Raw genomic sequence first — 17,696 nt, 5'->3', positions numbered from 1 at the left:
TCCAGGATACAGTTAATAGGAACAAATGGCGCTCACAGAGCCAAACAAGCCAGCAGCAGAGTCATATATTTATTAAGATTTATTCAAAGTAAGCCGTTCCTCCTAGATGCCCTTGGGATAATTTAAAGGCAGATATCAAAACCACTGAAACACTATAATTAAATTGCAGCAATCGCATAACATGTAATCCTCTGCTGGCAAAGCTGGGAATCAAACATGCCCTCTCCAACAACTCACCTCATCTTCACAGCTCCCCCCCCAGAGTCAACACGACGGTTTTTAAGCCATCTGACTTATCTGATACCTTACCTATTAACTTAAGGACAGTGACTTGAACAAAACCCCAGCGATGGAAAGCTATTGAAAGTTTTTGTACTCTGGGATTCTGCTAATAGAGGCCACCCAAGGCCAACCTGAAGCCTCGAGTGGATGTAACGGCGTATTTAGAGGAGAACGGCTCCATTTTTACTCCCATGCCCTCTGCATTCAGAAAACACTTCTTAATGGGAGTTTAAGTGTTAAAACAAGCAAAACACTCGAATGCGTATTATGGCCTGTGATTTGATTGATACACCAGTCCCTTAAAACCTTTTTATCCTGATGCTCTCTGTTAGCCAAGGCTAACACGAAGGCTATTATTAGCTTGTCAGTCTGACTCAGGCAAGGCAGAAAGCTCTCTTAATATTTGCATTAGGAGACTGCCCTTTAAACAAAGACACCCTCCACACTTTCAGCTCGAGACTTGAGATTCTAATGAACAGATAATTAGGCCAACACGAAGCAAGAGCAGCCTGGGCTAATCGTATGGCTGTGGTGCCTCTGAACCACTGCACAACAGGAAAGTTCAGGGACAATTAAAAGCTTCTCCAGGCGGGATAGAAGTCATTCCTGTGGTTAGAATTTTAAAAGGAATGGGAATAGCTGTACCATAGAATCATAGAATGACTGGAGATAGAAGGGACCTTAAAGATTACCTAGTTCCAACTCCCCTGCCCGTGGGCAGGGACACCTTTCACTAGACCAGGTTGCTCCAAGCCCTGCCCAGCCTGGCTTTGGCCACTCCCTTTTCTGGTTTCTCGGTTACAAACATACATCATATCTCTGTGACAGGGATATTTTCATTTTCTGCCTAACACGAGCCTGACACCTGGCTCTGGGAATGACAATTAAATTAAATCTCTCATTCTACCAACCCACTTTTCTTCCAGCTCAATACAAGAAGCTCAAGTTCGGCAGCTTTAACGGTAGTGAGAGAGCAAACACACATCACCATATCCCTAAAGGCTCCTTTCTACAGCACAAACTTTAAATCAAAACCTTAATGAATAAGAAGCAAAGACTGATTTGTCTGTCTGATTGTAGGTCTTTCCACAGAGACTATGTGAATGACACCACCTTCTACACTAAGTCAGATGGCTGTTAACATCCTCCTAAAAGTGAGCTGTTGGAGCCTGTACTGCCTCAGCTGACGAATTTGCAGCCTGAACACTATTGATCTTCCCATAAAACAGTCAATAGATGAAACCTGTCATCAGAGGCAACTTGCTGGAATCCTGTATTTTCAAAACATTAATTGGTCGGTGCTTTTATGCCTTTACACCGTTATTAAAAGTTTAGAAAAGCGTAGCCTGCTTTTCCAGATACAGTTTGACAACATCAAATAAGAACTCTCCTTAAGGAAACTGAGATTACAGTCAGGGCTAAATTCTCCACTGCTGTGATGACAAGTGGTTTTGCTCTAGAGATACACTGATGTTGACCAGAAAACAGCTGTATGTTGCTACAGTAGCTTTGGTCACAAACTTCTCAGGCCAGAAAATTGTCTGGATGCCCTCACACCTCCAACCACATGAGCAAAACATCCCCAGATCTCTAGAAAGGCAGGGTGGCACCATGAACAAACACAGGGCACTGTAGAGGGGAAACAGCCAGCAACATGATGTCTGCAAACAAGATGTCAATTGAAAGTTTTCTATATAAATATAATCTCCATTGGAAAGGAGAAACAAACAAACAAACAAACCAACAAATTTTATTTGAACACAAAAAGGAAAGTCAAATTAGGAAAAAAGGCCACAGAAACAAAAGGTCCAAAGAACAAGTTACATATATTTATTTATATAGATAAATTTTGTCTCTAGATGTTTACTGCTTAATAGTAATACTAATTCAGAAAGCCTGGAATGACAGAAAAAGTTTTTCTCTTTTAAAATGCCAAACTCTCTGCCCTTAATCTATTTTAAAGGCTCATGTCCCCACATTTCCTTGATAAAATGAATCAGCACCGCCAGAGACAATTAGGACATCCCTCTCCCTTGACCACTAATCAATGCCTGCTCTCTCCTGATCCTGTATCAATATTTGTGATGTTTATACGCCCTTTGGGACGTGGATTGTAAGCACCAAGCTCATTTAGATTAGGTCTCATTATCACTGCTCTTCTCTGGCTCTGTGGAGGAAGGTCCACCACAGAAGACTCTCACATCCCCCTTGACTGGAGGGAGCAGCCAAAGAACAGGACAGCCCCTCAGCCTTTGTGCACCGCATCCAGATGAAGAGCAGATCAATAGGAGATGATTAATTACACACTCAGCTATTATAACAACAATAAGATTTTTAGTTCTTGCCGCTCTCAAAGTGCAGCGCCTGTCGTTCAGCTCCTGTTTAACCATCCTTGGCCCTCCCCCAAGACAGAATAAATCTATTTGGGTTAGCAGGAAAAAACAGAAGATAAACATGCACATCCAGATCATTTTACTATGATTTGCCAAGTCACTTCCCACCCCCCTTTTTTTTTTTTCCCCATTTTACAAACAGAGAGAGATTTTTTTTTTTTTTTAATAGTGTCATGTAGTCTCAGTCCCTTGCAACATCCATTTTTACAGTTTCTTCTACTTCATCCAGAAGAGTGTCAGCATCACTGCAGGTGACCAGGCCTGCAAAGCCTCAAGCAGCACCAACATACAGCTTTACAGACAAATTAAGAAGCCTTGTCCCAAGGATCCATCTCTAATGTAATTAGAAAACCACCAGGGACATCACATACAATGCTAAGAAATAGCTTGCATCTTCTCATTGTTAAGACAAAGCAAATAAATGTCCAGAATACAGACAAAACTAAGCATTTCAACATTATAGAGGAAAGCATTGAGAAGCAAAACATCCATCTCTAGCTGACATTTCACCTTGACTACACCCATCCCCATTCTCATTCCACTGCAGAGGGGTGTGCGATAACCAGTCACCCCAGTAAACCTGCCAGGTACAAACACCTGAGCTTCTTTTGGCAAGAAGGCACAATAGGACCTGATACTAAAATATTAAAATAAAATCACTGAAAAGGTCACGCTACTTTGTCACAGGGAGAGAAAGCTCATTTTGGTGCACAGCAAGTGTCACATTGTCTGACAATTAAATTAGTTAGAAGGTGACGAAATCCTCGGTTTCATTTTGGCAACCAGTATCCAAGAACTGCTCGCTGCTTTTCTGGTGGTTGCCAAATTTTAGCAGTTTCAAGGCAAAACCCCTATTTTGAAAGCTCACTTTTGAATTAACATCTAATATATGTCAGAAAAATCCCTACATGCCAACGTTTTAAGTGTTAAAATACTCCTTGCCTTTCATCCCTCTATAAACCTTGGTACCACTGATGCAAATACCCATTTGATGGGGGCTTTTTGTTTGGTCTGGGTTTTGTTTGTTTGCTTATTGTTTCTTATACATTAAGCAATTTCAGAAGAGCTCAATATTTCATGAAGTTAAGCCACATAAATATGGCAACTAACAAGTGTGCATTAGTGGATTACTGTTCAAGGGTGGTAAAAAGAGGGGGGAAAAAAAGAACCCTCAAACATTTTGATCTTTTGGATTAGAAACTTACAGAGGTTCTAAATAACCCACAGATTCCTGGTATTATTCTACAGACAAAGAGAAGGACAGGTCTTGCCTCATGAAGAACACAATTATTAGAGATAACTTTATGCAACTGTATTTTTCACCACTGGTGATGCACCTGACAGGCAGGGAGAGCCCCAGCAATTACAAACACAAGGGTAACCACTGAAGGGTCTTCTGAGGGATAAAATGTATGAAAACTCATTTCCTATATGAGAATTTTCTAACCTGAAAATACCAGGCCCAAAACACCCAAATGTTTCATATTTTGAGTGGATTGTTTTGTTACAAAACAATACAAAGCACCTTATAACTCCTCTCCAGGCACAGCCCAAGATATTATGATTTGGGCACGTGAAAACACGATCTGGGCATGGCATTCCCTACTCAACAACATTTTTGTGCCACATTCTGCTCTGACTTGAGGGGAAAGCAAGGTGTTCCTATTAAAGAACACAAAAAAAGAGCATCAGCACTCTGACTTAAATAACATTCCCCTTTTCACACTCAGGAGATCAAATATTCATCCACAGGTCAAAGGCACTGAAACACAGCTCAGTGTGGGCTCGGCTTGTGTACACATTAAAGCACACATCATCCTACACCAAAGGCAGAAATCTCAAGTTCACCTCAGGAACAATTAATGATTAGTTTTAAACCAAGACCGGCCTGGAATCCAAAGCAAAGGCCCAAGACCGCACATGTTCAGTCCGTAATTTTAAAAACGCTTTGATTTCGCTGTAATGAAAGGAAATTTCTTTCTCCTCAGAAATAAATTAAAAGCAATGGATTCGAGGGAGAACATAAGCAATAACAGGCTTGAATTTCAGAGGAAGGAAATCTATTAACTGTGTTCAAAGAGAAGGTATTTAATTGGTGAATAACACAAGTCTGCAACATGGGCTGTTAACTCTCTGGGAGCCAAAGCATCGCTTCCATCACAACTGACAAGTCATCCAAAGATGAAGTTTTACATTACAGATGATCTCACCCCTCCTCCCCAGGAGGTTTCTTCAAATTTAATAAAAAATATTCCATGTTCTCTGTCGTATCTAGATCATGGCATGCCTAGAACTAGGATAAACAAACAGCACTGGATAAAAACAGTGCAGAAGAAGGAGGTCCAAACAAACAAAAAAAAAAAACCAGGAATCCTAGAAATCAGAAATACTGCAAACACACAGTATATGAACATCAAAGCACTGCATAAATAACTAAATTATATCAACATTTCATAATGCAGAACAATTAAACCTCAAGAAACCTGACAAGTTCTCCCCTCTTGGGCATTTTCAAAGAGTAACTTGAGAAGCCAAATCCCATTGAAACTGAAAAAGCACCTACTTTAAACATGCAGATTTAAGAATCATGCAGTGTACATATAAGCTACTGTGATTATGGGTGGCAAATTTCTGAGCCTCTTGTAAATATATTTTGTGAGGTGTCTGGTATAAAAACAAATATTTATAAAACTGGAAAATATTTATAGCCAAATTGAGAACTTTGATAAATACAGCAACTTCAGGCAATCACATTTGATGATCCCGTCTTACAGCTATTTCAGACTTGAGGAGAAAGCCTTGATCTCATTTTTCTCCAGAAGAGCAGGAAAATGTCATAAATCAGGAAAAGTACTATAGCAAGATGACACTCATTCATTATCTTTAAGTCTCCTGACAGTGAATATACCAGGGGAAAAAAAAGAAGGGGGAAAAAAAAGAGCCTTTTTACCATCTGTTAAAAGACTAAATCGAAAATTAATTTTCCTTTAGGAACTGCGAAACAGAAGCTTTAAGTGCAAAGTCTTGAAAAATGGGATTGTGTGCTCTAACGCTGACCAGCATGAGCTCTATCTGGTGGCAACACTCTGTAGTGCACAGGCTAAACAGGCTATTTTTGGTTCAGGGGGATGTTCACAAAGATGAGAAACACCTCAGACTTCAACTGCATATTAAAGGACTGGGGTGGAGGGGGTAGAGATCTGGAATTGAGGGGATGAAACCACCATAAACTTTGATGCCAAAGCACTTCAGCCGTGTTCCCAGAATCACATTACCCAAACTTCAAAGGCTGCAGTAACTGCTACTCAAGAGAAGTGAGGGTTTATTGCAGCCTTAAAGGTTCTGGGGAGGCAGAAATGGGAAGAAGGGCTTGAGGATTCAGCTGAAAACAATTGGCAGTGACTCTGGGTTGCCAGCATCCCTTTAAAGAGTTGATGAGAAAGACTTAGTCTCGATGTAAGATGCAAATATAAATAAACTAGAGGCTTATTTTTGTTATCAGGTGCTTATTTTCACTTTTTAAATTTTTTTTTTTTAAAGTGACAAATCTCTGAAGAGAAGATAACCCACTGAAAGAAACAGAAGGGGATTCTACTGCATTACTCATTTCAGTTCAAAAAAAAAGCCCTAGAAATACTTTAAACCCCTATTTAATGCTGGCAATACTAACTTTCCTCACACCTGCAAATTGGCATCACCACAGGTGAAAATACAGTGTATTGGCTAAGCAGCCAATACACTGAGATAATTTCTCACCAAGAAATTACTACACAACCTACTTTTCACATCATTTAGACAGTATTATGACACAACTTCAGGCTCCAAGTTCAAGCTGTATCACCATATACTTCATAGAAGCATTTCTTGTGTTACTTTGTTTTCTGCATTGCATTCCAAAATATTCCAATTGACGTGCAGCTTGTTTCACTGCAGCAATCCAAACCCAGAGCCATCTCTTCATATGGAAATGCTTTGTACAACAGCAGCAGCTCGACCTGAAATACGTTCCAGCCCTCAAAAAAATAAAAAAAAAATTGTGAACTTCACCTTTCTTAATTATTCCTTAAAAGAAATCTTTATTTATGTCGCTTGGAAGTCGCATCCACAGCCACATCTGTGTGCAGTGAGACCTGGAGCAAGGCTAGTCCAGTATCATTCCAGCCCAACAACTGGTACAGCTGAAAGGCCAAGTTTCCTGGAGTGCTGCAAACACAGATAAACATCTGAATGCACGATTTGGTTTTTGGGAACATGATTTATCTGGAGGAGCACAAGAAACCCTACAGTGCCCCATAGGATTGAAGGAGCTGGAAAACAGTTACTCGGCCAGGAAGCCGGCTCCGCATCCAGGTGTTCCTTGGAATGCAACCAGATTTTCTTGTTTATGGACAAAGCGAAAATATGCAGCTGCAACACATGAGCAGTAAAGAGAAACCCTAAACAAAACAGTTTTATTGCAGGACTGTGACTGGGTCCTCTAAGACCAAAGCAGCCCCTTCAGGTGTCATCCTGGACCTGCAAAACCACAGAGCGAGTCAAGGGGCTTGGAAAAGCCAGGAACAAAGCTTATCTCATGGCTTCTTCAAGGAAGTCCTCACTCATGTCACCTGGGAACAGAGGAATCCATTCTTGAGCCCAGTCTTAACCCTGGAAGGTCATATTTATTGCACAAAGGAGGTTCCTTGCACGTACCTCATAAGCACTCCAGCCTCTTGCTCTGTCCTGTATCACTAACCACGAGCAGACATCTGTACTGCTCACACTCCTAGTGGAATATTTCTCTAAGAGATTTACCACTTCTGACAGCAGCTCAAGCCCTCTCCTCTCAGCTCCTATTCCTGCAACTCAAGCCCTCTACTCTCAATTCTTATTTCTGAACCATCCCACAGCCACCCCGGAATTCCATGGAGCACGATGCTGAAAGCGAACCCAATGCTGGATAACCATTCATGACATCTACACTTCATTACATACCCCAGCTCACTGTTTAAAATGTGCTTTTTACGATAAGAGACGGTTAATTCTTCATTTGGAGGCCCAAATATGCTTTCCAACAAAAACGGTGTATTTGTTCTCTGGTCCTTCCAGCGTTCTCCAAAGTTCTAATACAAGATCATCAAGTGCTAATTGTCTGGAAAATGTGGTTGATGGAAATAGCTAGTCATCCTGTTATCTGTTCTACATTAAGTCTCCTCAGGGGGTTTGGAAGCAGAACACCAACATCCACACAGATCCTAGCTAGGAGCGAGCACTCAAGTTAGCAGCAGAACAAACACAATTATGAAGAATATCCTGTATAGCCTCAGCCACATAAGATCTCAATCAAAACAACAGCATGCTGTGTTCCAAGGGATACATTTGCTGTTCTTATTCCATTGACTGCAGATGACAATTGTCAAAAGAACAAGCCAGAATGGCTAGAAAAAGGCGATTCATGGAAAGAGTCCTCTGGGACATTCCACTTTTTCTTGATGAAAGCTGGCAGGCTAAGGAGTCATGACTGAGTATTTCTGCTTACATCAAAGGTAAAGTCCCTAAACAGCATAAAATAAGTTTGGAGTAATACTTATTCTTGCCACAGCTCAGGAAAAGCAGTCAGAATTGCAGCAATTTCAGGAATATGCCTCTTGGGAGAAGCACTCAAGGCTCTGCCACGGGTCTGGGTGGGTGTTTGTGATTACTGCTGGCAAACAGTGCACTGCTGCTCCCAGTGACTTCAGCCCATCCTCACACAGCATCACTTCCAGAAGGGAATGTTTCCTGCATTCTTTCAGTGACACTACCTTGAGAAAGGTAAAAGCAAATAAGAATTGTTTGGAGGCCATACACGGTTAACAGCACCTCCAGCCTCAAAAGTGCAGAATCATAGTTATTACTGATGTCAAATGCAAACAGATTAATGTAGGCCAATGCTATTCCTCCTCCTAATAGAGTAATTGCTCAGAAAGAGGGCAAGTGGTACATCTGAAAGAAACACAGAGCACTTTTAACAAAGGAGAAAGCTTTACTACAGAATGAACTTAACTTCTCTAAACACAGTGATGGATACTTTGTGCTCCAGCAAAATGGAGTGATATAAACCACCTTAAAAGCGCTTCTGCTGAACACTTATTTACATAGTATTGCATGGAAAACCAATGAGCAATAGGCTTGGAAATCTCGATTTTCTGACAGAAGAAATAGCTGCGTTGAAAACAAATGCAAGTCATTAATTATGAAAGGATGGGATGAAGTTGATGAAGCAAATAAATAAATAAATAAATAAACAGGAAGATAAGGGATTAGAAATTAGGGTATATACAGACATCTGAGAAGGCTTTGAGGGGACACGACATTCCTTAAAAACACAAGAAGAGCCTTGCGGAGAAAAGGTACACAAAGCAGGAAACAGTTTCCAGAAACGTTCGATTTCGACGAGCACAAACTTTAACCACAGATCCTGCGCACGCTGCCGGCGCGCCCTGGTTCAGAATTCGACCAGAAAACTACACCTCGGCACAAATACCACGCCGCACTTACAACAAAGGCCATTTGTTGCTCACGCCATGCAGAGAGAAACACCTCGCAGAAACTTCCCCCCCCCCCGGCACCCGCACACGTGTGGCCCCGGCTCCTTTGTGTGCGCTCACCGCTGCGGGAGGATGCTCCCCGCGCTCCCACCTCTCCCGCTCCCCGCCTCGCTTCTTCCCTCCCGGATTCACGTTGGTTACTCTGATCTCTCTCTCGGATTCACGCTGGTTACTCCGATCCCCTCCAGCTGCTCCCCACCCCGGGCAGAGCTCAGCGTGCCCCTCGCAGGGCTCGGCTCTGCTCTGGATCATTGAACGGGAAGGCAGGAGCAGACCCGGGGATGCCGATGCGCTCCCCGGAGCTCCCTTCAGATGCCACATCAGAGGCGAGCCCGCCCGGGAAGCCTCTCAAGTGCCCACCCAAAGCACCCCCGCGGGTCCGCGCCCTGCGCTGAGTTGGGGCGCTCCCACCTAAACTTTCTTTGCGGCGGGGCCGCCCCGGGGGCCGCAGGACCCGCCCGCGGGGACAAAGGCGGCGTGTCCCGGTTGTGCTGCCCCCTTCCCCGAACCCCCCGAGCCCCCAGACCCCCGGCACACTCACATGCCCCGCTGCAGCGGCGGCTCCGCGGCCGCGCTCGCCAGAGCCCAGCACAGGGACAGGAACGGGCACAGCAGCGCCGGCCCCGCTCCCATCGCGCTGCCGGGGAGAGAAAAGGAGGATGGAGCGGCCGCGGCAGCTCCGGCAGCACCCGCAGAAACAGCAGCAGCCTCGCCGCCCTCGGCCCCCAAATCATTTAAAGCTGCGGCGAGACGCGCCACTGATGGGGTGGATCCGGCCCGCCCCCGACCCGCCCCCGCCGGGGCTGTCCCGGAGCTCCCGCACCGCCCCGAGCTCCGAGGGGATGGGAGATGCCTCTGCTCTGCTCTGCCCGTGTCCTCACAGCCCTCCGCGGCAATGTCCCCTCATCCTCCTGCTGTAAAGGGAGTTCCCTCCTGCTCCACATCCCTGCCGGGGGAGGCAGCGCAGAGGAGGGGATTGTTCTCACTGAGCAGGACACGAAGGGACGTGCAGACTCACGCTCCTGCCCGTCGCCAGCTCCCGGGGAGGACCATGGGAGGCAGCGGCGTGAAGCTGTGTCAGGGGAGGGTCAGGGTGGGTGTTGGGAAAAGGTTCTTCACCGGGAGGGTGTTCGGGCACTGGAACAGGCTCCCCAGGGCAGAGCTCAGTAAGAGTTCAGACAATTCTGTCAGGCACCTGGTGTGATTCTTGCCGTAGTCCTGGTCACGGATGGGAGTTGGACTTCGATGATCCTTGTGGGTCCCTTCCAGCTCAGGATATTCTATGCGAGAGCTGGACAGCCCCAGCTCTGCCTTCAGCTCTGGTTCTGTCCCTCTGCCAGAGATGTATCTTGGCTTCTCCTTTTTCCTCTGGTCCTTTGTTCTGTGCGTGATGCCCATTGCAATCAAATCTGAGCACTTCAAAGAGGTAACCATGAAAATAAATGCATTTAACATCTTCAGGGAGGGATGAACCGCTGTGGCTGAGAGTTAGTGACAGCAAGAACATAAAAACAGGGACTGAGGAGTGTGTTTTAAATCCCAGAGCTGCCTACCATCCTCTAGACCATCCATCCTCTCATCTTTATGTTCTCCACAGACCTTTACTGCTGTCAGAAGGCAACTCCTTCCCCTTTACTGGTGAGAGACGGGAGACCAACTGACCTGGAAAGGGAACTGCACATAGTAGCAATAAAAAAATGAGAAAAACACACCTTAAGCATTTTATGATCTAATGTAGGTCTCAGGGTCCATTACACCACAGTTTTCCTCTCTCAAGAGACCTGTGACTAACCAGGCACCGGGCTGTGAACAAGCAGATGGGCCCTGAGCCAACCCATGCTAAAAGCTGCGATTTCTTTCCACTCCAGTGGAATGGGCTTGGACTCAGGTTGCTCCAAACCAGCTCCTGTACAGATTTGTGACAGAGGGATCTGGATGGATACACCAGCATCCTCACAGGTCAGGACTCAGCCTCCTTTTTACAGTGCATTAATTTATCTTCCTTTCAGTCCTGTAACAAGATCCCCCGGCTGTTCCTTTTACACACACTTTACAAGCAGTTTCCTGTATGGCTTTTATTTTCCAAGGCCTTTGCTAAAGTAGGTAAACATTTACCATTCATAAGGAGAAAACTGGGTTTATATTGTTCCTTGCTTTGAAGCTTGCATTGACATGATCCCTTGAGATTTTATCAACTGATTTCTTTTTTCATGGCGAGGAAAAGACACAGCCCTTATCTGACCTTAGAGCAGATTAATTGTACCCTGAAATTTCCACTGAATGGCTGAGTCTTTCTTGTGTCTGGAGTAGTTTTAGCTCTGCAGGACCATGTGTTGAGCTAATCTCATTACCTCCTGCAGAGCACATAGTTTTCTAATCATTTTATTTCTTAAACCCCAGAAAATCTTTCTTCATAAAATAATAGACCTTCATTATGTCAAGGCTGAGTGTTCATTATGTCCTGTGATGTCATCCCAACCTGGCTTATATTCAGGATCACATCATGGCAAAATAGCAAAGGATCTTATTGCTCAGCTGTTTGGGTTTTTTTTTCCAGGAGAGGTAAATTAGCCTTGAAAAAATAATTTTTTCCATCTTAAGGCACTCAAAAATAAAAAGGTCAATGATATTTTTCTAAGCTGTGTGCGATCATTACAAATTACACACAACATTTATTACACTCAGTTGTTGAGAATAATGGAACAGCAACATGCAAATTGGGAGGTACTGAAATGCAGAGTGAAGGCCACCTAATAGATGAGACCTTTGCCTGGGGGGGCCACCCAGCAAAATACAGCTGCAGCCAAAATCTGGAGATGGAGCTGGGTAAAATCTCCTGCAGCCTGGGCAGAAAGCTTTGCAGGCCTGGATTTGTCCTGACACTGGCATTGTCCAGAATTCCAGCGTAAGCCCAACCTGAGCAATAATATCCTTTGCTATTCTGCCATGATGTGAGATGCACATCTCCAAATCCCATCTTGGCCACCACCAAAAAAAGTTACTGAACATGCTGACAAGAATTCCCTTCCCTGTTGGGGAATTAAATTGCATCTTGCTCAGCTAAACCAGCTTTTGAACTCACCACCAGTTCTCCCCTGGTGGCTTTGTGCAGGTGAGTTATAATGGGCTCCAATTGCCTGGAATGCAAGTGCTTGGGGAAAAAGCAGCTCATGCCCTCCATGTATCACTGGAGGACTTTCTGTGGGATGGAAATGACACGATTCTCCTCTCTTGTTGATCCGAAAATTGTCTTGTCAGATTCCAGTGTGATCCAAATTCAGCACATTGTTTACAGCACCGTCCAGATCAGGAATTCTGTAGAAGGGCTGGTATCTCTCACAACATTCCATCCTATCCTCTCCACTTAAAAGCATATTTCCCTCCTCATTAGCATTTTAATTTTGATTTATAATTTTGTCTTCCTACAAAGATGCTGTGACAGTTGCTGTGTATCCCCAAGCATGAGTGAGTGTTGCCCACAACTTTGAGTCAGTGACACACCATCCTGTTCTATTTTCATTTTTCTGCCTAATTCTCAGCATCTCCATTTCCAGCCTTTTTAAATTGTAGCTAGTTACAGGATTTCACATTCCCTTCTGATATAAAGAAATTTTCGTGTGGAGATTGTAATTAGGAAGGCTGAGCTCTGTTCTGTTATTAGCAGGAATTGTGATTTTTGGAGTGGTGGGTTAATTGCTAATAACCATATGCAATGCTTCTGTCAAGATGTTTCCCATTACAGTAATTAACTTAGCAGCTGGGGCAACAGACATTTACCATTTGTCTTCACAGTATCCCTGATTTAGGATTGTTCCAAATCCCGATTTGGGTTCTGTTTGTTCAGTTCCCAGGTGTAAGATGAAAAAGAGGGGATGCTGAGAAGTGGAGATCTGGGAAGAACAAGTTGCAGGGATCGTACCTGTTTCAGATGCAAAGTGTCTGTCCGTGTATCCTCAGGAATTCTGAATTTTTCTTCACTACTCTTAGTCTTGGCCCATCATTTTCAGCAGCACCCACTGAATGGAGAGCACGGCAGAGCAGCCTAAAAGAGGATGTGTTCAAAAATGTATTGATTACTCTGATGCTCCAATTAATCTGATCGTAATTAAGGATATATTAAATGAAAAGTGAAGAATTTATTATTGCCTTTTCCTTCATGTTTTGTAGTCAACTATATAGATATAAACATTTTTTGGCAATTGCCTCCTTTCTATGTTGTCTCACTGGGGTTCCCTCCTTCACAGAGCTACGCCAGAATTAGAGTAATATTTTTAAGCATATGGCTAACCTGAAAATTAAGAAGAAAATAAAGTTGTACTCCAAAGCCAGGCCACATGACAGAGCAATAGCAGTTTTGTTGATTTAATTCATCCACAGAATATACTGAAGGGATTCATTTTGCTTACGAGATAATTTCTAAGACTTTTAGGACCACGATGCCTGATTTATCCCGGATTTTAAGTTCTGGCCAGAGCAAGTTCTGTACAATGCTACATTAAAGAGGGTTTGTTAATACCCTTAAAGATGTAAAGTAGCATTCCAAGGGCACTGGGAGCTTTCTCTGTTGCAGGGAATTGGCCTTGCTCCATTGCAAGGAGTAGGGGAACACTAATTTACAGCGAGTGAGGATCCAGCCCGCCTTGTTAATCATAATTATGGGCTTATTTTGGGAGGTGCATTTTCCAAAGCAGTTGGGGAAGACAAGAAAATGAAGTTAAAATTATTTTCTTCCACGGGAGGTAAAAGTAGTACATAAATAAATACTTGGTGTAGCAGTAGATCTTTAAAACATATAATAGGTTTCTGGCACTGCAGCATCCCCCCATATTTTTTCCTCCAGCACATAATAGTAAGTTTCTGATAATAGTGCTCACAGACAGCTTTGATTATAACCACTTGTCAGGGAATGGATAACTAGGAAAATAACACCATTTAACTGTAAAAAACGCTGCCTGAAATACATTAACACAGTGATAATTTCTGCTAATAGCACCCTCCCAACCCCATCTATTAGCTTTGAATTGAAATTCCTGCTTCATTTCTGTCTTTCTGAGCATTCCTGCCCTCTGACCCTCCCTTCCATTACTTGGGAGCCACAGAGCCATCCACACACACTCCCTGCTACCAAGAGCCACCCCCCTGCATGGAGCGTAGTGACAAACTCTCTGTGCTTGGGCAAACTGGAGACTGAACGGTTTGAAAAATTTCCCCCCACAGCAGTAGAATCACAGAATTGTTAAGGTTGGAAAAGACCTTTAAGATCATCGAGTCCAGCTGTCAGCAAACACCACCATGTTCACCACTAAACCACGTCCTCAAGTGACATCAAGAAACATCCACATGTTTCTTGAACACTTCCAGGAATGGTGACCCCACCAGTGCCCTGGGCAGCCTATTCTAATGTTTCCAAGGAGAAATTTTCCCTAATATCAAATTTAAACCTCCCCTTTATCAAAACACGAAGGAGGGCACAACTTGAGAATATTTCCTCTTGCCCTGTCACTGGGACTCACCTGGGGAAAAGGACTGACCCCCATCTCTCTACAACCTCCTTTTGGAAATTCTAGAGAGCAATAAGGTCTCCCCTCACTGCCCCCAGTCACTCCAAAAAGGAAACAAAATGCTCAAACAAAGTATTTCTTTTTGTCAGAATTAGCAGAAAGCCATTGATATTCAAGTCAGGAGGATATTTCTGTAGGGAGCTATTACATCTGATTGGGAAAATAAAATGTTACCCACATTCACAATTACTTCTATAAAGAACACTGATCTCATTCCTGAGCTTTCCTCTTTAGCATTAGTTAACCAAAACCCTGGTAAAAACACGCTCTTGACAATATAATCCTAAAATAAGTTTTCTGTTGGCAGGCAGTAGCAACTGGGAGTACTTTTATCTATTTCTGGATTTGGGATAATGACACTCCAGCGAGTGGCTAATCTGATGTGCTTGTGTACATTCAAATTAAAATCACACTTTTGGGGGTGACTCACGTCTTCTCTGACCTACACAGGTGAGAGCCAGATGTAACTCTGAATTTAATGGAGCTGTTCCAGCCTCATCTCAACACAAAGAGAAGAATTAGGGTCTAGAAACTTCAGAGCAATCCATCATTTGCCAGAGCAGTGCATGTATTACAAGGTATTTTCTAGGAGGAAATATTTTGTTTGGTTCTTAAAAAATTTTTTTTTTCTCAGTGATCTTTTTTTGGCCTTGCTCTCACCCACCTGAAAAACCTGCAAACAGCTGAACAAGCAGCTCTTTCAAAAATTTAGCAGAGTACCTGTTTGCTCACGTGTTCAGAGAAATCAAATTTGGGGTGTTCGTGCTCGGAGAGTTTCAAGGCTCATCAAGTGAGGAGATACAAAGAGCCCTTTGAGACTTGGACAGACAACCAGAGGGAGACAACACAATCTGATTATCAAATATTCTTGATCTATCCAGAGGATAGGAAATTTCAAAGAGTTGTTCCTCTCTCAGAAAATTCGAACAAATAAATGCAAAAAAATATTGAAATATGTGATAAAAGAGGTCTTCTTCCCCTGATGAATTTTTTAGTTAGTTCACAGCACAGTTCAGAGAGTGCCAGGGCAACACTAAAGGGATGAACTCAATCACACAAACCAGGCAACAACAGCACTGGTGTAAAACTGCAGCTTAAACCAGCCCTGATACTTCAATCACTCTAATTTATCCTCCGGGGGTAGGCAGCCCCCTCAAAATTTGGGTTTTTTAGATGTTAAAACCAGTAACTCTCATCTACATCACTGTAAACTCAGTGGCAAAAATATATCAAAGAATAAAAAAAAAAGCGCTCAGAAGTCGAATTCTCCTCAGGGTTTGCCGGTCCCTTTGGAATTGCTCGTGGATTGCAGATGTGAGCTGCCATGTGAGCCCGTGTGTTCTCCTCTGTCTGATACGGTGCTGAGCGCATCACTGGCACTCAAAACACTAAAATTCAAAAGGAATAAATACTTTGTTTGTTTGCTCCCAATTAGGAGCTAATGAAAGCCCAGGAATACACTTGCAGGTAATTTGTCACAGAAGAACTGGAACTCAATAGTGTGTTTCTGTGTATAACTTTCCTCTCTGTCTGTTCTGCTGACACAACTAGACCACGTTTCATTCTCCCAAAGACATTAGACTTTCCTGTTTTTTTCCTCTAAATTACCTGCCTGGCTACTGTCACCATTGATCTTTTAAGTCCTTGACTGAGTAATCAGTCAGAGAGCTAATTAATGTAGTGGCTTGGAGGGAAGGATGAAATGAAAAAAGGGATTTTTTTTTTCCATATTCTTCATGTTTTTAATGCTTTTGAAAGGTGCTTTATCCATAGCATAGAGGAGAATTTGTCTGTGCTTTTTCCTCCTGACAGTGCACCCACTATAAATATATTTACCAACTATTAACAGAGACCAGGAGAATTTAATGGGATTGATGATACTAAAATCTAAGAGAAAAAAAAAAAAATCTGAGATTTTGCATTTGTTTTTCCCCTATTAACACTCGTGGACTACAGTATGTCTTTGGAACGAGTAGCAACTGCAAGACCTGACTCAGATTTTCAGATGGTTTTAGAACTAAAACAGATGTTTTAAAATTAAGATAACTTTGTCATATTTTGATAGAAAAAAAAGGGTGTTTTTTTTTCTCTCCTTCCCTCCTGCTGGGTCCCCTCCCCATAGACAAGAATATCTCTTGCTAAAACATGTATTCCAAAAGTACCCTTCAACCATGATTTAAAATAAACAAATAAATAAATATTCAAATGTTCATAACTGAGCTCTCTTAAAAGAACGAATGAACTATTACAGAGTTAGCAGTACATAGATCCTGTTTTCCTCATCATGGGAGATGAGGAGAAAAGAGGATTCTTGTCACTATCTGTAGAAAAGTATTTAATTTCCTTTATTCTCAAGGAATCCTACACATCCTGGAACAGCTCTGTTAATGCACAGAGTCAACCTCACCCTGCCACGCACACATGGACAGGTATTTATATATTATACAGCAGGATTTAAACACTGCTGTCCACGGGGAGCTGAGGAGCTGAAAATGGCTTAATAAGCTTTTCTTTTTTAAATTCTTGGGGGAGGCAGATTTTGGCATCAGCAGTATTTGTTGCTAAACGCAAATAAAACCGTTTTGGGGGGTGGGAATTACGCTGACCGCGCTCCAGGAACCAGCGAGCCCAGGAACCGCAGCAGAGAAGTGGCAATTAAATATTTCCACACGTGCCTGCAGGGCTGTTTATCTGAGGCTTTAAGGGGTTGTGCCACCGTTACATCCAACAGCAACAAACCTGGTGTTGGAATGGAATCCCCAGCTAATAATTCTGTGCCTGTTATCAACATGTGGAGAAAGAAAAGCACCTGAGAAACCTGGATTGCTACGAAGAGTTACACAAAAAGTGGCTAAGAATATACTCAGCAGGCAAAAAGCTGTCTTTGCTCC

General features: G+C 43.0%; 1 protein-coding gene across 1 annotated transcript in view; it reads right to left on the bottom strand.

Moving 5' to 3' along the window:
* LOC114063687 (multiple epidermal growth factor-like domains protein 6) overlaps nt 1-9,933 on the bottom strand; it is a 192,362-nt gene extending 182,429 nt beyond the window's left edge. Inside the window, exon 1 of the mRNA XM_027896137.1 lies at nt 9,786-9,933. Coding sequence (XP_027751938.1) covers nt 9,786-9,877 — 92 coding nt within the window. The 5' untranslated portion in view covers nt 9,878-9,933. The remainder of the gene's footprint in view (nt 1-9,785) is intronic.
* Between the last annotated feature and the right edge of the window lie 7,763 nt (nt 9,934-17,696).

The sequence above is a fragment of the Empidonax traillii genome, unplaced genomic scaffold (genome assembly GCF_003031625.1).
Source record: "Empidonax traillii isolate 1590-97213 ecotype Southwest subspecies unplaced genomic scaffold, ASM303162v1 scaffold482:size1200881, whole genome shotgun sequence".
NCBI lineage: Eukaryota > Metazoa > Chordata > Aves > Passeriformes > Tyrannidae > Empidonax > Empidonax traillii.
The sequence above is the reverse complement of the archived record's forward strand: the minus strand, read 5'-3'. Positions and strand labels throughout refer to the sequence as shown.